Source organism: Panthera onca, chromosome D3 (genome assembly GCF_046562875.1).
Source record: "Panthera onca isolate mPanOnc1 chromosome D3, mPanOnc1 haplotype 2, whole genome shotgun sequence".
Taxonomy (NCBI): Eukaryota; Metazoa; Chordata; class Mammalia; order Carnivora; family Felidae; genus Panthera; species Panthera onca.
In genome coordinates, this window is record NC_138350.1 from 4521868 (window position 1) to 4539751 (window position 17884).

Genomic DNA, 17884 nt, shown 5'->3' on the forward strand with positions numbered 1-17884 from the left:
GGCGTCCCTCTCAGCACTGAGCACTCACCTCTGCTCAGTCCTTGGCACTGCAGGGCCCTAAATTGCTTCTCCTCTGGCGAGCGGGCGTCTCCTCTGTGCCCGCCCCGCCCCCTCGGTGCTGGCCAGGAGTGGAGGTGGTGCCGGGTGGCCGCGGGACGGGCCATCGGCTGCGTGTTTGGGGCCAGCGTCGGCGTGTGGCTGAGGGCCCGGGGAGGGGCTGAGGGGGGCCTGGGGTCGAGGTGTGTGTGGGCAGGGAGGGCACAGGCTCCGCTCGGGTCCCCGGACCAGTTCTTGAGCCCCTGTGGCTCTCGAGTGGTCATGTGCAGGATGCGGGCACACGAGGCCTTCGAGTCCCTGACGTGCTTCCTGGAGCTGTGTGGCGAGTGAGGGCGGCGGGCCGGGTGGAAGGCGGCAGGGGTGGGGACGCCCCCCCCCCCCCCCCCACCCCCGGCAGCCCGGACGGCGACTGGTGCGACAGTGGTGGACGTCGCCCCGTGTGGATGGGAGGCCACCAGCCAACTGCTGATCTGTCCTTGTATATATCATGTACTTTTTTCCCATTTTGGTCTGAAACCACCGAGTTCAAATATCAGTGATCAGTTCTCAAGAAAAGCAGCCCAAGTGTGTCTGCAGGCCGCCGGCCTGTAGCCTCTGGAGCGGACTCCGTGTAGGAACAGGGGGCAGGGCTGGTTCTCGGGGGGCGGCCTGGGGCCGTGGGGAGCTTACTTCCGACACCCCGGCCTCGGCCGCCCTGAGGGGGAGAGGCTGTGGGCGGGGCTCCAGCCTGCCGGACGAGGCCGGGCCTCTGTCTTCTCAGACCCCGGGCCTGTCTGGGGGGCCCCTCTGGGCTTCTCCCGGCTTAGCAAGGCCACGTGTGCCACGGCCAGCCCTCCCAGATTGTACACTCTCCCCACGTGGACTCGTAAGGCGCGTCCACGCTTGTACACACGTGTGCACGAGGACACAGGCACACGGGTGCGTTTGCACGCACGGCCTCGCTTCGTTCTCGGCGGCCAGGCGTGCGTGTGTACGTGCACACGCCCACACGTGCACACACAAATGGTCGCACGCTGCTGCTGGAACTCTGCTCACACACGCGTGTGCGCTGCTGTTCGCGTCCCAAGCCGGCACCCGTGTGAGGACGTGTTTGCGTGCACACCCACGTGGCCACGTGTGGCCGAAGGCACGCCCCTGAGACGGTGGGTCGGGGCTCAGGCCCTGGCAGGACTGCCCGCTGGGGTTCCCCGCGAGGCTCAGCCGGGCCCTGTGGCGGGGCCGCGTCTCCTGTCCCCGGGCCCTGTGGGCCGCCAGCCCCCCGCCACGAGCGCGGTCTGCTTTCCAGGTGGCATATCTGTGTCCCAGTGTTCCAAGGAGGACGGCAGGAGCAGCTCCGGACCCCCGCACGAGACGGCCGCCCCCAAGCGCACCTACGACATGATGGAGGGCCGCGTCAGCAGGGCCATCTCCTCCGCCGGCATCGAAGGTGGGCACCAGGACCTGGTGGGGGGGCCTTCCCAACTCGGTGCCTTAGAGCGCCCCCTGGAGGGAGGGCGGGGACGGTTGGCCCGATTTTCCGGAGAGGAAACCCGGGGCTGGGGTTGGCTGAGGTCAGTCTGGAGGCGGTCTGGAGGCGGTGACGGGCACCCCCGTCCCCCACCAAGAGGGTCCGTTGCCAGCGTCCCCGCCGTCATCGTGGGGACTGCTTTCAAGTGGCCACGGGACCCACGTAGCCCTGACGCGGTTGCCCCCCTCCAGGTCTCATGGGCCGGGCCATCCCGCCGGAGCGACACAGCCCCCACCACCTCAAGGAGCAGCACCACATCCGAGGCTCCATCACACAAGGTGCCAGCCGGCCACCCGCTGCCCTCAGGGCAGCTCTCACGAGCCCTCAGAGGTTTCCCTCCGGGCGGGCGGGGGCGGGGAGCCGTAGGTGAGCTGTACGGGCACGGGCTGAAACGGAGAGCAGGGACGCTCGTTCCTTAGAAGCGCAGAGGGAAAGCAGATTACCAGCCGCCGCCCTGCCCTCGCTAGGTTTGCTGAGCCTGTTTCGTGCTCGGTCCTCACCAAGTGCCGCTTCGGCGCTGTCGTGTGAGGCCGGCGTTACCTACCGCTTACTGGCACTCACCGGCAGCTTCCGTCGTCACGCCACCCACGTTGTCGAGGCTGGTCGGTGGCCAGCCACCTGCTACGGGCCCCATCCCGTGCTTTCCGTCTGCAGTATCTCACTGAACGTGCGCGACTCAGTGAGGGGTTTCGATCAGTAGTCCTGTTCTGTATGTGAAGAGACTGAGGCTCGGAGGCTCAGAGAGGTCAGGTCACGCGCTCAAGGCCACACGGCGGGTGCGGACTAGAAGCCAGGTCGTCTGGCTCCAGAATCACTGGAGGGCGGAGACCCCAGGGTAGGACGGGGCATGGTGGGGCGCAGAGCCGAGGGCCAGCGCCCTGTCCTCCTCGGCAGGGATCCCGCGGTCCTACGTGGAGGCCCAGGAAGACTACCTCCGTCGGGAGGCCAAGCTCCTGAAACGCGAGGGCACGCCGCCACCGCCCCCGCCCCCACGGGACCTGGCCGAGGCCTACAAGGCCCGGCCCCTGGAGGCGCTGGGCCCCCTGAAGCTGAAGCCGGCCCACGAGGGGCTGGTGGCGACGGTGAAGGAGGCCGGCCGCTCCATCCACGAGATTCCCCGGGAAGAGTTGCGGCGCACGCCCGAGCTGCCCCTGGCCCCGCGGCCGCTCAAGGAGGGCTCCATCACGCAGGTAACGGGCCGGCTGGGCAGGACAGCCGCTTCCCTGGCCTCTACAAATGGGGAAACTGAGGCTCGGCCTCAGTGGGTACCTTGCCCGAGATTACACAGCTGCTCACCGCTGACCCTTTGCCGTGTGCGTTCCGGATTCTGTGCTGAGGGCTTTATATCCGTGACCTCATTGAATTGTATTGACGCCCTGTGGGGTCTGTAGCCATTATCCCCATTCTTCAGCTGGAAGGACTGAGGCCCAGAGAGCCCAGGCAGCCCGCTACAGTCCCCGAGCTCACCGTGAAAACAAACGGCTGCTGCTGTCTGGGTTTTTGTTACGGACCAGGTGCCGCCTGAGCACCTTGCGTCGTGCCCAGTTTAGCCCCCGCAGCCACTCTCTGAGCGTCTCATTTTATCGGTGTGTAAATGGAGGCTCAGAGACGTGAAGTGACTTGCCCAGGGTCACACAGCAAGTGAACGGCAGTTGGTGAAACCCGGATGTTCCTAAACTGCAACGCCTTTGCTTCTCGGCGTCCCGTTTCCCCCACCAGCCTGCTGCACCCCCGCGGCCCCGGCTGCCCAGGAGGCCCCAGCCCAGTAGGGCACGATCAGCTCCCGTTGTGCAAGGAGCCGGTAGTGGAAACCACCGTCCCTTCCCGTGGTCAGAGGTGGCCGGACGGAAGGAGGACGGACGGTGGGAACCGTCCCTGGGGCTGCGTGGCCGTGAGGCAGACGGGGCTGGGAAGGGTATCCCGGGAGGGCGACCCAGCTTCCCTTGGGGGGAAGGTGCCCGATGCCCGGAGAAGCAGTGGGGACGGTAGCCACCGCCAGGGGCCTGGGTGAGACTTGCCCGTGGACCCCAGAGGAAGGCCAGTCTGACTCTACAGTATCCTCGTTAGAAGCAGGGTATCTCTTTCCCTTTCTTACGGAAGTGACAAAAACGTCCGTGAGTAGACCCAGGGTTCTGTTGCTTACAGACGCCGGCCCCCGCCGTACCCCGGGTTCCCAAGGCTGTGTCAACAGAGCGGGGGCTTCTCCGGGGCGGCCAGCCTGCACTGTGGTCCATGACCCCCTGTTTATTCAGCTGCCCCTTCTGGCCGGAGAGCAAACAGACCTCAGCCCTGACCTCTGAGCCTTGGGCACCAGGCGGTGGGACTGGGTTTTGCTGCTGAATTTCCTGGAGTGACCTCGAGTGGGCCGGCGGGGGGAGGGGGTCCCAGACCAGTGGGAGGAGTGGGGGTGTCGAGGCTCCAGGGGCCGACGGAGGGTCCCCGCTTGCTCCGGGCATGGCTGGCCTGTGAGCTTGGTGGCCCTGGGGCCGGGACAGGGACAGACAGGGCGGTGACCCGTGCGTTCATGTCAGGCTCAGCAAAGCCCTTCGTCCCCCTGCCCCTGGAGGCGTGAGCCGTCGCTCCTGCTTCGTGGCCGAGAAACTGAGGCTCAGAGGCGTCCTGCGGCCGGTGCTCACACCCCTGTCTCCCCAGGGCACCCCGCTCAAGTATGACACTGGCCCGTCCTCCGCCGGCTCCAAAAAGCATGACGTGCGCTCCATCATCGGCAGCCCCGGCCGCACGTTCCCGCCCGTGCACCCGCTGGACGTGATGGCCGACGCCCGGGCGCTGGAGCGCGCCTGCTACGAAGAGAGCCTGAAGGGCCGGCCGGGGGCAGCCGGCAGCTCGGGGGGCTCCATCACCCGGGGGGCCCCGGTCATCGTGCCTGAGCTGGGCAAGCCGCGCCAAAGCCCCCTGGCCTACGAGGAGCACGGGGCGCCCTTCGCCGGCCACCTCCCACGCGGCTCGCCGGTGACCACACGGGAGCCCACCCCACGCCTGCAGGAGGGTACGTGGGGGGTGGGGGGGGTGGGGTGCGGGCACCGGGTGGGCTCCTGCCTCGGGGGACTGCCTCCCCACCCACCCTCAGCTTAGGCTAGAAACCAGGGGCACCCTCGGGCCGGCGCGTACTTGCCACCTGCCGGGCCCGTGGCTTCCGCCCCCAAAGTACGCTTCGATTTCTCTTCGTCTCCCTGCCACCCCCAGACCACCGTGATTCCCCACCTGGGGGGCCACCTCAACTCCCCTCCTGGCCTGCTGTATCCTGCACCCCGGATGCCGCCAGAGCCGTCCTTTGAAACATTCACATCCCGTCACGCCACTCTAATGCTTAAATCTTTCTAGCGATTCCTCACTGCATTTAGGGGAAAAAAAAAAAATCCACCTTTTAGCCACGGCCGTGAGCAGCCCGTAGGACCTGGCCCGGTGCGCTGTGCACGCCACGGTCACCACATTCCTTTATCCACCACAGGCCGGGCCAGCGGGTTTTCTCCTCTCTGTTCCTGAGTGTGCACGGGGCCTTTGCACCTGCTCTCCCCGCTGCCTGAAGCCTCCCCCACATGCAGAGTGTTACCTAAGTGGCTTCTTTTTGTCCTTCGGGTCTCTGTTCAAATGTCGCATTCTTGGGAAGGCTTTTATGACCCTCCCCCACTATTCTGGTCACATTTTGAACGTCCCCCGGAGCGTTTATCTCGCGGAGGTTTTCGCTTGAAGACTAGTGGGTCGCTTCTCTCCAGCATTAAGTGCGCCGCGTCAGTGTGGTTTCCTGCCTGTTGTGTTGACGGGGCCAGCTGCATTTCTTACGACAGTGCTTGGCCTGTAATAGAGGCTCCATAAATATTTTCAATTGCTTGAAGTAAAGAAAGGAAGGAACAAATGAGCAAAAGAACAAAGAAATGAAAGCATGAATGAATGAGCTTTTTAAAAAAGAACACAAACACAGCAGCAAATGGGTAAATGAAAGAACACAGGAACCGGAGGCAAAGAGACAGGTGAAGGAGGAGGTCTGGTCCTTGCATCCCCGAGAGCCGCCCCCCTCAAGTGGCCTCCCCTAAATGCTGGCCCCGGCGGCCCCCGTGTTGGGGGCTGTGACAGCGGTGGCACAGAGGTCCAACGCCACCCCCTTGGCCTGTCCCCACAGGCAGCCTCTCATCTAGCAAGGCATCCCAGGACCGGAAGCTGACGTCCACGCCCCGGGAGATCGCCAAGTCCCCCCACAGCGCCGTGCCTGAGCACCACCCCCACCCCATCTCGCCCTACGAACACCTGCTTCGGGGCGTGAGCGGTGTGGACCTGTACCGCGGCCACATCCCCCTGGCCTTCGATCCCACCTCCATACCCCGTGGGATCCCTCTGGATGCAGGTGATTGTCTGGGACCCATAGACCCCCACAGCGCGGGGCCAGGGACCTCGTCCCTGTCAGCCCCAGTTTCCTGTGGAACTTACCAGTGCCTTTAAAATTGCAAACGTATCAAAAGAGGCCACAGTGCCTGAGTGTTTCTCAGACGGACGTGGTCTGAAAATCTGTTTAAAAGGATGCATCCCTCGGGGATCTTAGCGGTCACGCTGTGGATGCCCTTTAGGGGAACTTCAATCCAAAGAACGTTATCGATAAAAAGTACCCCACGTTGTCTTGGGGAGCCAAGGTTTTTCTGCGCGTAGCCCCTCAGTTCTGGGTTGTGGCCGGTGTTTGGGGGAGGCCGTCGGGTGCGCGGGCCGGGGGCGGAACGACGGGCGGGTGAGCCAGCCTGACCTCGCTCCCCTTCTCCCCGCAGCCGCGGCCTATTACCTGCCCCGACACCTGGCCCCCAACCCCACCTACCCGCACCTGTACCCGCCTTACCTCATCCGCGGCTACCCCGACACGGCGGCGCTGGAGAACCGCCAGACAATCATCAACGACTACATCACCTCGCAGCAGATGCACCACAACGCGGCGACCGCCATGGCCCAGCGGGCTGACATGCTGAGGGGCCTCTCGCCCCGCGAATCCTCTCTGGCACTCAACTATGCCGCTGGCCCTCGAGGTGGGTGGGGAGGGCACCATCCCGCGCCCCCAGAACCGGCCCCGTCCCTCGTCCGCCCGGCCCGCTCAGGAGTGCGAAGGACGCGGGTGTTCTCGCTGAGGCCGTGGGGCGCGGTCACCCCAGAGGCCTGGGCGGTGGAACAGCCTTGAGAATGCACGCAGACCTGGCGCGGCGTTGAGAGTTGTGTGGGCCGCGAGCGTGGGGGTGGGGGTGTGTCTGATAGCGTGTGCATTCGGATGCACACGCAGGAGGTGAGCGTGTGCCCGCGCGAACTCTCCGTAGATGGGGGTCCTTGGCCTGACCAAAAGAGATCAAAATACGAGGCTGTGAATTGCCGGCTCCCTCGACTCACAAACAGCCTGTGGCTGCTTTGTGAGTGCGTTCAAGTCGTCCTCTGGAAACATTTCTGGAAGGTTCTTTTCAACAACCAAGTACCAGTTAGGGTCCGTTTGGAAAAAGCAGTCACGCTGGGTATCTCAGGCATTGGGGACTGAATACAGGGAGCCGACCGGAGCGGGTGGGAGGCTGGCAGAACGCAAAGGGCCAGCCAAGTGCGCGGATGCCCGCCACCGGGCACGACCGCCTCTGGGGTTTGGAGGTCAAAGGAGGTGGGACTGGGAGAGCCTGGCATCCGGAAGAGGGGCCCGAGGGGACCGGTGCAGAACCAGGAGGGGGCGCCCGGTCCCTCCGGCCCTTTGCCCACAACCCCCCGGCCCCACCTCCTCCCGCAGGCATCATCGACCTGTCCCAAGTGCCACACCTCCCCGTGCTGGTGCCCCCGACCCCGGGCACACCGGCCGCCGCCGCCATGGACCGCCTTGCCTACCTCCCCACAGCGCCCCAGCACTTCAGCAGCCGGCTCAGCAGCTCCCCGCTCTCCCCAGGTAACACCCCTGCCCCGTCCCATCCACCCCCCAGGTAACACCCCTCCCCTGTCCCATCCACCCCAGAGGACAGGCCCCGGCCCTCCCTGAGCGCTGGGCTGAACCACAGGACTTCTGGTCTCCAGGGGGTCCCACTCACTTGACGAAACCCGCCACCACCTCGTCGTCCGAGAGGGAGCGGGAGCGCGACCGGGAGCGCGACCGGGAGCGTGACCGGGAGCGCGAGAAGCCGGTCCTCACGTCCACCACCACCGTGGAGCACGCGCCCATCTGGAGACCTGGTAGGGCGGCGGAAGTCCCTGCCCCGGCCTCTGGGGGTCCTCACGGGCCACGCAACCTGTCCCCTGACCCCACAGCCTGTCCCTGCCAGGTACAGAGCAGAGCAGCAGCGGCGGCGGAGGGGGTGGGGGCGGCAGCGGCAGTGGCCGCCCCACCCCCCACTCCCACCAGCACTCGCCAATGTCACCCCGGGCCCAGGACGCCATCCAGCAGAGACCCAGCGTGCTGCACAACACGGGCATGAAGGGCATCCTCACCTCCGTGGAGCCCAGCACGCCCACAGTCCTGAGGTGGGCCAGGTTGGCACAAGGGAGGGGACGGGCGGGCGGGCCGGGGGGCACAAGTGCACTGGTGGGAGAGAGACGGGAAGGAGAATGATGGGTGGGAGAGCAGGGAGGTGGATGGTGGGTGAATGAATAGGAGGTAGGACGGCAGGTGGACAGGCGGGTGAATGGATGATGCATGGGTAGGTGGAGGGAAGGGCAGGTGAAGGTGATAGATGGGTGAGTATTTGGGAGGGAAATGGATAGGTGATTGGGTTGGGATGGGCACGTGGAGAGAGAAATGGATAGGTGGGTGGGTGGTGTGTGGATGGTGACTGGGCTAGATGAGTGGGTAGTTGGGTGGATGGAAGGGTGGTTGGGTTAGACAGGTGAGTGAGTGGATGGATGGAGCTGGATGAATAGATGGGTGGATGGGTAACTGGATGGATGTAGGTTGAGTGAGATAGGTGAGTAGGTGGATGGATGGATGGATGGATGGATGGATGGATGAGTAGGTAGGTGGAAGAATGGGTAGATGGTGAGTTGGGTGAGTGGGTGGATGAGTAAGTAGATGGATGGATGGGTAGATGGTGAGTTGGATGAATGGATGGATGAGTAGGTAGGTGGAAGGATGGGTAGATGGTGAGTTGGGTGGGTAGGTAGATGAGCAAGTGGCTGGCTGGCTGGCTGGATGGATGGATAGATGGTGAGTGGGTGGATGAGTAGGTGGTTGGATGGATGGATGGATGGATGGATGGATGGATGGTGAGTTGGGTGAATGGATGGATGAGTAGGTAGGTGGAAGGATGGGGAGATGGTGAGTTGGGTGGGTGGGTAGATGAGCAAGTGGCTGGGTGGCTGGGATGGATGGATGGTTGGATAGATGGTGAGTTGGGTGAGTGGGTGGATGAACAGGTGGATGGATGGATGGTAGATGGTGAGTTGGGTGGGTGGGTGGCAGGTTGGGTGGGCAGGTGGATGAGTAGGTGAGTAGGTTGTCAGGTTCAGGGATAGTCTGTGGAAAGGAGACAGACACGTAAGAGGGGGCTGTGGGAAGAGACTCTTCTGGTCTTCCCCCGACTTGGGGGAGGTGTCCCTCTTGCCTGGACAAAACCTAGGGGTTCTGTTAAGATGAGAGAGGCTCTTTAGGCCATGTGTGCCCCCCCCACCAGAGTCCAGTCACTCTCATAAGGGGGCCCAGGTCAGGTCCCCTCTGATGACACCCACCCCCCAGGACTGCGGGCAGAGCTGCCTGATGCGAGGGGGTGGGGGCTCCATACTCCTCCCTGCCCAGAGTCCTGTTTGGAGGCAGGCGTTTCTTCCGAGGTAAAGCTTCTGTTCATACGAGTACCGCCCCCGCCATTTGGCTGTTCTAAGTCATACCCACCCCCCAACCACAGTTCCAGTTGGGAAAAATGACAACCCCGTTTCCCAGAAGCACTGGCTTTGTCCTCACTGACTCAACTACTCAGCAGCTACACGGAGCGGGAGCACCTGGCTGCTTAGAGCAAGATCATGGCTCAGCACAAAGTGGTTTGTGCACACTGGCAACAAGCCAGTTAGAAACTGTCGTGCGGGCATCGAGCCTTTCCCTCTGGCAGCTGGAGCGAGGGTCAGCAAAGGGCAGGGCACTGCCTCGTGGCATCACTGGGCTCGACGGAGAGGCCACAGGGCTGGAGTCAGGCCAGTTCACATCCAAGCCTCAGTGTCCTCATCTGCAAAGTGGGGATAATTACGTTTACCCCGTGAAGATCAGAGTGTACATTTGTGCATTCCTTCTCCCCAGCCGGTCCCCCCTGGGGCTTACGGCCTAGACCGTAGCAGCTGGGGAAGGCTGCTTGGAGGAAGAGGCAAGTGACCCTCAAGAGGAGGAGGGCCGGGGCGGAGTTCCGGAGAGCCTTGCTGTTCTCCCACGGTTCTCTAACCGCCCGCGCCGCCTCCCCTCAGGGCCTTTGCCCCTGTTTTTCCAACTCCTCACGTAGCTGTGTTGCGTGCATTTCCTCGAGCGCCCCCAGCAGACCCTCGCCCACCTGCCAGCTCGAGAGTCTCCCCCCATTCTCCATCACCCTGACTTGTCGTTGACCGGTTCCCAGGCTCTGAGCGTGGGTAACTTCTCTGTTAACTTGTATATAGTCTGCTCAACCGGAACGTAAGGTGATTTTGTCTGGTTCATTCGCTGCCGTATCCTTCAAGGTCTAGAACAGTGTCTAGAACAGTGCCTGACCACGTACTAGGTGTTTAGTAAGAAGTCTTGGAACGACGGACTGAATGAATGAATACGTGAGTGAGCGAGTGAGTGAAGGCATGTGGGGTGGGTAAGGCCATGTCGGGAGGGCGGGTTCATTCTACGAGCAGTGGGGACTCATCAGGGTGCTGGAGTGAGGGAGTGGCCCCGCCTCGGCCTCCTGGGCCCCTAGTGGGGGCACTGCTCCGGCCCCCTGACCGCCTTCTCTCCTCCCCCAGGTCCACCTCTGCCTCCTCGCCTGTCCGCCCGGCCGCCACATTCCCACCCACCACCCACTGTCCTCTGGGTGGCACCCTGGACGGGGTCTACCCCACCCTCATGGAGCCTGTCTTGCTGCCCAAGGAGGCCCCAAGGGTCGCCCGGCCCGAGCGGCCCCGTGCGGACGCTGGCCACGCCTTCCTTGCCAAGCCCCCAGCCCGCTCTGGGCTGGAGCCCGCCTCCTCCCCCAGCAAAGGCTCCGAGCCGCGGCCCCTGGCGCCCCCCGGCTCCAGCCACACGGCCATCGCCCGCACCCCAGCAAAGAGCCTCGCACCCCACCACGCCAGCCCGGACCAGCCTGCGCCGCCCGCCTCGGCCGCGGACCCGCACCGGGAAAAGACTCAAAGTAAACCCTTTTCCATCCAGGAATTGGAGCTCCGTTCTCTGGGTAAGACCACCCTGACAGCGGCCACCTTCATAGACGCGATAATCATGCGTCAAATTGCTCACGATAAAGGGCCGCGAGAAGGAGGTTCGCTGGCCAACGACTCCCCTCGCGATGGTAAGACTTCCGGACCCGCCGCCCGCCCACCCCGTCTTGTGGCCTAAAGATATTTTCAGATCTCTGCTTTTTATTTTTTTCCCCCCATTTTACGTTGGTTTTGGTATTTTGTTTTTAAACGCGTCCTCGTCGATTGCACGCTATGATGACTATTCCTCAAGCTGCCGCCCACCCCCTCTCATTTGGGGGCGCCTCACCATTTCACATTGTTTTATCATGATATATATATATATATTTTTTTTGGATTTTCGCTTTTTTTCCTTTAATGAATGGATCTGTGATTTTGACTTCAACTGCGCCTCCCATGTCCCAACCTTTGCGCCTGTGTTTGGGGAGCAGAGGGAGTGGGGCTGCAGAGGGGCTCGGGCTGCCGCCGGCTGCCGCGTGGGTGAGTCAGCTTTGGAGGGCGCCCGCGAGGCAGACTGTCTGGGAGGGCAGGGGAGCGCACTGCTCTCCAGGAGGAAATGACCCCTGCACTCTGCCAGGGCCGTGAGGGGCTCTCGGGGATGCCCCGGCCCCACATGTCCTTGCTGACCTCCACCCTGCAGCCCCTGGGAAAAGAATAGTCCCGGGCCCGGTCTCCCACCTCTGGCCCCTTCTCAGGGGTCCTCTTTGTTGGCCCGGGGGGCTGCAGGGACTGTGGCCCAGACCGGGTCCTGGGACCCAAGTGTCCCTCCCTGGCCCCTGCCGCCCGCTGATCTCACTCCTGCACTGCCTTCCCTGGAGACTCGTCTTCCCCACGGCCCCCACCATCCGGGTCTGTGTTTCCCCCTGTCCCTAGGTCATCGTCCGTCTCTCAGCCTGTCTCCCTGTGTGTCCGTCTGCGTTCTTCCTCCAACGGCCTCGCTCTCTCACCCCACCGCCCCATCTCCCCCATTTCTCGATGCGTCCCCCGCCCCAGCCAGCTGGCAGCCCCTGGTCTGGCTCCCTTCCTCTATCCATCCGCCCGCGGCCCCCGTCTGATCTGGGGGCCCCAGCCAGCGGGCGGGAGGGCGGGCCGGGCGGGGTGGCCCTGGCCCCAGGTCCTGGCACAGACATGACCCGGGGCCTCGCCCACGGCAGGTTACCACGGCGGCAGCTACAGCCCCGATGGGGTGGAGCCCGTCAGCCCCGTGAGCTCGCCCAGCCTGACCCATGACAAGGGGCTCCCCAAGCACCTCGAGGAGCTCGACAAGAGCCACCTGGAGGGGGACCTGCGGCACAAGCAGCCAGGTAGCGCCCCGCCTCACCCTGGCACCCCCCTCGCCACAGCCCTGCGAGACAGGGGCGGCCGTTGTCCCATCACACAGGCGGGAAAACCAAGGCCCCCTGCGGCCGAAGAATTGGCCCAGCCCCACGCTCAGAGGGCAGAGTCGGGATGCGGGGACCGCGCCCTCAGCCAGGCTCACGCCTCGGGTCCCCCCACCCGCCCCCCAGCCTGACCAGCTCTGCTCCGCCCGCAGGCCCCGGAAAGCTCGGCGGTGAGGCCGCGCACCTCCCACACCTGCGGCCGCTGCCCGAGAGCCAGCCCTCGTCCAGCCCACTGCTCCAGACCACCCCCGGGGTCAAAGGTCACCAGAGGGTGGTCACCCTGGCACAGCACATCAGCGTAACTACCCCTTCTCTGCCTCCGGCCCTGGGCGGGGATGAGGTCCCGGGGGAGGGGGAGGGTCACACGCAGCCTCTCGGTCTGGTGGGTAAACCGAGTCCTGGCAGACCGGACCAGGGAGGTAGGGCTGGCGTGGGCAGGCCGGTCAGGGATTCCAGACTCTGAGACTCCGATGCGGAAGCCACCCCCTCACCCAGCTGGGGAGCCTCTGGTGCGTGAGCCCGTGATCCGCGTCTCCCGCGTGCTGGGCATTGGAACCTGACCCGTGTAGGGCCCACCGCTTTGACAGGGAGCCCCCCATCCCGTGCACAGGGGGACGCTGAGGCTGCCATGGGCGGGCCCTAAACACCCAGGGAGCCGGGAACCGAGCCGGGCCGTGTCCCCAAAGCGCAGCCTAGCCTTTGCACGCCCAGAAGGTTCCGGAAGGATGGCTGCTGCCTGACCCCTGCACCCCTCCCCCCACCTTCGGCCCGCAGGAGGTCATCACACAGGATTACACGCGGCACCACCCGCAGCAGCTGAACGCACCCCTCCCGGCCCCCCTCTACTCCTTCCCTGGAGCCAGCTGCCCGGTCCTGGACCTGCGCCGCCCCCCCAGTGACCTCTACCTCCCGCCCCCGGACCATGGCGCCCCGGCTCGCGGCTCGCCCCACAGTGAAGGGGGCAAGAGGTGAGCGTCGGGGGGGGTGACCCTTGCGGTTTAGCTCCTGGGGCACCTCTGTCAGGTGCCTGCTGTAGGAGGGCTGAGCTCGGCCAAGTGCGAGGCCCGCCTGGTGTCCTTGCGCGGATGAGAAACTGAGGCTCAGGGAGACAGCGGGCGGTTTGCTCAAGGCCACGGTGCTGACAGATAATAGCTGACGCGTCCGTCACGCTCTGTGGGCTCCAGCCACCATGTGTTAACCGGGATGCTCACCACAACCCCAGGAAGCGTAGGCGGTATTGTCCCCATGTCACCGGTGAAAGAACTGAGGTACGGAGAAGCGAATTCCTTCATCTCCGGGGACACAGCCAGTGAGTGGCAGAGCCGGGATTTGAACCAGAGCCGAGGGTGGCGAGCACAGCCTCCCTGCAGGCACACGTGCTCGCTTCTGGTTCCCCCGGGAGCACTAGGGCTTGGAGAGGAGAGGGCGGCCCCCGGCTCTAGGACGAAGGGAGCCACTCGAACGGGGGCACCACATGAGCGAGCCACAAGGGCGGGAAGGACATCTCTGGGGGACAGTGGGGCACCGGGCGTGCGCTGCAGCAGGGGTCAACTGACTACCGCCCGTGAGCCAAATCCAGCCCACAACCCACGAGCTACAGGTAGTTTTACATTTTTAAGAGGTTGTAAAAGAAGAAACACAGCAGAGCCCACAAGTGGCCCGCAGTGCCCGACACAGTGGCTCTCTAGCCCGTGCAGAAAGACTCAGGGGAGGGCAGAGCTGGGAGGGGGCAGGAGAGGGACACGTCCCCCACATCACTGCGGGGGAGAGAGCGCCGAACTCGGACCACAGACCCTCTCTCTGCTCAGGTCTCCAGAGCCCAGCAAGACGTCCGCCCTGGGCAGCAGTGAGGATGCCATCGAGCCCGTGTCCCCACCCGAGGGCATGGCAGAGCCTGGGCATCCCCGAAGCGCCATGTACCCGCTGCTGTACCGGGACGGGGACCAGGCAGAGCCCAGGTACCTCCGTGGCACCCACTCTGCCCCCGGGATCCTCATGACTCAGCCTCTGGCCCACTCGTGGCCTTGGCCCACCGCGGTGCACTTGGGGCTCCACTGGGCCTTTGTGTGTGGCTGAGAGATCTCAGACCCACAGAGCAGGGGTTAACGGCTGGAGGGGCGTCCACGGCAGCTTCCTGTGCTGTGGACGGCACCTCCTGGCTCAGGCCAGGCCCCTGCTGCTAGCGGACCTGAGAAACCATGAGCTAAATGTGCTGCACCAATCGGGGGGGGGTGGAGACAGAGAAGAAAACCAGGTCCCTGGGTCTTGGGAAGGATGTGGTCTGAGCACCTGTCTAGTTCTTCCAGGGGCTGTTGCAGGTAGTCAGGGATGGCCCACCAGAGCAGCTGGGGCTCTCCAGAGACACCCTGAGCCCAGGAATAGGTGAACTAGAGAGAAGATTCCAGGAGCCGTGGTCCCTAAGAGATGAAAGATGTAGGTATGGGGTAGGAGAGGCTCGGTTCTGAATTTCTAAGGCAGGGCAGGTAGTAAGCACCCCATCGTCAAAGGTATGCAAGCTCCACACTGAACAAACTGACCTAGGTTCTCTGATCCTCGCAGCAGAATGGGCTCTAAATCTCCAGGCAACAGCAGCCAGCCGCCGGCCTTCTTCAGCAAACTGACCGAGAGCAACTCCGCCATGGTCAAATCGAAGAAGCAGGAGATCAACAAGAAGCTGAACACCCACAACCGGAACGAGCCAGAATACAGTAAGCGGCGAGCCCACTGCCCTGGGAACCAGGGGCCCCCGTGGGGCTGGGAGCCAGCACGGTGGTAGAAACCCACGGGGTACTTGCCCGGCTCCCCCACTGGCCCTTCCCTGCGCATTCAGGGAGCCCGGCGGTCTCCGTCTCTGCCTCGGGTGCCCGCCGGGACAGAACAGTGCCTGGGTACGGCCGGCATTCGGCGAATACTCAGATGGGCGGGTCTGTGCGGAGCCCCTACTGGGAACCAGGGATTGGGGTCTTACCCACCCAAGGGCCCTGTGTGTCCCCTGTTCACAGCACTCACCGTGTTTGTGATTTTTTCCTCCCCACTTACGCGGTTACCGGAAGTGAATCCTAACTTAGCCTCCGCCCCTTAGCACAATGCTGGTTAGAATTGCAGCCTCCAGACCTGCTGACCCTGTGTACGTTGAACAAGCTCCCGCAGAGTGCGCCTCGCCTGCACGAGACAGGGGACCGTGCGGGGGCGGGGGCGTTCCTCGGACCCGTAGGCCCGCAGGGCTTACCCATCTTGTCGCCTGCCTCTCCAGATATCGGCCAGCCCGGGACGGAGATCTTCAACATGCCCGCCATCACCGGAGCAGGTAAGCGTCCGGCCCGGGCTACACGGCCACCGGCCCCCTCCCTGCTCTCTCCGCCACCCCCCCCCCCCCCCCCCCCCCCCCCCCGGTCATGGCTGCGCGCTGGGGAGGTTGGGCTGGGCGTGCGGGACCTGGGAGGGGACTCGGGGAGCGGGCGCAGCCTCGGAGGCCGCTGGGGCCCTCGCCCCAGCCACGGTCACGGTGACGGAGGGCCTCTCTGAGTTCAGCTGTGTCCCTCCCTCTGGACTCCGCAAACCGGCGGTGGGGGTACAGGCTCACACGGAAGGCGAGGCTTTGCAGGGAGTCGACACTGGAGTTACACCGCAAGGCCCCCTGGTGTGTTGATTTCAGGATTAGGGGCGCACAGCCGCGTGGAAGCACCAGTCCCTGCCGGGGCCTCGGGTGGGGGAGACTGGAGTGTGACGGGGAGTGGGCGTGCGCTCGGTGCGCCCAGGCTCGCTCAGGGTCCGCCTGAGCGTTCTCAGAGAGAGAGCATCGGCTTCACTCAGAAATGCGAACCCCCCGGGGAGCTGAGGGAACAACGAAGACGGGTGACAGAGATGGGTGAAAACTCACACGCGTGTTTGAAACTCCAGCCCGCTTTGATGGTTTGTGGCTGGGGGGCCCCCGGGGTCGGATCCCCAGCCCCTGGTGGGGGCTGCAGTGTGTGTTTCCGCTGCTTCGTGGCGGGGCTTTGTGGAATCGGCTTCGAAAGTCCGGTGAGAGGAGACTGAGCCCAGAGCCCACTGGGGACCGGCGCCTCCACGGGCAGGACCCTGTCTAGGGGGTTTGGAGGTGCCGGGGGGGTGTTTGCGGGGCTGTGGCCTCTGGGCTCTGTGCGAGCCTGAGGCCAGAGGAGCAGAGGGGAGATGGGGGGCCTTCCCTGGGGCCATCGGGGGCCTCGAACCCTGGGAACGTGGTGAGCGAAAGACCAGCATCTCATCCTCACTGGAGGTCATCAGGGCCTCCAAGTGGGGGGCTCGCCCGTCTACCCAGAGACTAGACACAGGGGGCTTTGCTGAGCCTCGGACAACAGGCAGGAGACGGTTCGGTCGAACCAACGATATGGTTAGAAATGAATGTTTCCGGAACATTCCAAATCGTGACACAGGCACGAGACGCGTAGGCGTGTATGTACATGCAGAAATCCATGCAGTGGTGCAGCAAAGCTAAGACTTCTACGTAAATTCGATTCGGCTTTTTTTTTTTAAGCAGTTAGTCCACACACAAAAATTTCCCCAGACCCCGGTCTCTGCTGCTCAGCCCCTGCATCAGACTTTGCCTTCGTAACTGGAGATGGTCAGGCTTCCTGTCTGCCTGGCACCATCAGATCGGGGACCTGTGGCCCTGGGTGGAAGGCTCAGGAACATCTGTGATTGCTCACCCCTGCTGGAAATCCTGCTCTTTCTTGGAGAACGTGGCTTTTTTTCCACCTCTTTTTTTTTTTTTTTTTTTTTTTTTTGAAGTGCTGAGGAAAATGTGGCCAAGACGCAGCTAAAAAGGTGGAGAGGGTGTCCCTGGCTGTGAACAAGTTTGAAGCAGAAAGGAAGAAAAGAAAAGGAAAATGGAGGGAGCAAACAGTTGTTACGCAGAAGTGTGATTTTTATTTAAAAACAATTGTTAATGTTTATTTACTTTTGAGAGAGAGAGAAAGAGGAGAGAACCCAAGTGAGGGAAGGACAGAGAGAGAGAGAGAGAGAGAGAGAGAGAGGGAGATGCAGAATCCGAAGCAGGCTCCAGGCTCTGAGCTGTCCGCACAGAGCCCGACGCGGGGCTCGAACCCATGAACCGCGAGATCATGACCTGAGCCGGAGTCGGACGCCGAACCGACCGAGCCGCCCAGGCGCCTCAGACATTTTTAAAAGCCTCTGTGTCCCTCCCAGCCTCACAGAAGCCATCAGGGAAGTTGGCTGATGAGCTGGGGGTCGGAAAGACTCGTCCCCTGGCCACTTGGTATTCACACGGTCCACCAGAGTGGAAGTTTTGAAATCCATACAGACAGTGCTCAAGGCCGGCAGGCGGGGGGGGGCTTGAGCTTTGCTGGCTTAACAGAGATGCTGAGGAAGAGACACATGCCCCCGGCTTGTGAAAGGCCCCGGAATGATTCACAAGAAAGATGAGAAAGGGGCAGGATACCTGGTGGATGAAAACAGGCTTACTTAATTCACGTGGCCGAGCGGTGGGCATCTGCAGGGGCCTGTCTGGGACCGGTCTGTTGATTCGACCGCTTTGTGAGCAGGTGGCCGGGCTGGGGGCGGTCGTGCATTTGTC

General features: G+C 63.4%; 1 protein-coding gene across 27 annotated transcripts in view; it reads left to right on the forward strand.

Moving 5' to 3' along the window:
• NCOR2 (nuclear receptor corepressor 2) overlaps positions 1 to 17884 on the forward strand; it is a 166914-nt gene that overhangs the window by 145082 nt on the left and 3948 nt on the right. For 8 of the 27 annotated variants that reach the window (XM_081790601.1, XM_081790602.1, XM_081790598.1 and 5 more), the window contains 17 exons: positions 1343 to 1483; positions 1756 to 1842; positions 2459 to 2754; positions 4217 to 4571; positions 5703 to 5924; positions 6337 to 6588; positions 7320 to 7472; positions 7598 to 7767; positions 7851 to 8050; positions 10478 to 11019; positions 12082 to 12231; positions 12462 to 12607; positions 13084 to 13277; positions 13494 to 13577; positions 14118 to 14267; positions 14869 to 15017; positions 15563 to 15616. In XM_081790601.1, the coding sequence (XP_081646727.1) occupies positions 1343 to 1483; positions 1756 to 1842; positions 2459 to 2754; positions 4217 to 4571; positions 5703 to 5924; positions 6337 to 6588; positions 7320 to 7472; positions 7598 to 7767; positions 7851 to 8050; positions 10478 to 11019; positions 12082 to 12231; positions 12462 to 12607; positions 13084 to 13277; positions 13494 to 13577; positions 14118 to 14267; positions 14869 to 15017; positions 15563 to 15616 (3345 nt within the window). The remainder of the gene's footprint in view (positions 1 to 1342; positions 1484 to 1755; positions 1843 to 2458; positions 2755 to 4216; positions 4572 to 5702; positions 5925 to 6336; positions 6589 to 7319; positions 7473 to 7597; positions 7768 to 7850; positions 8051 to 10477; positions 11020 to 12081; positions 12232 to 12461; positions 12608 to 13083; positions 13278 to 13493; positions 13578 to 14117; positions 14268 to 14868; positions 15018 to 15562; positions 15617 to 17884) is intronic. The other 19 variants (XM_081790610.1, XM_081790614.1, XM_081790618.1 and 16 more) reach the window with 8 other exon arrangements.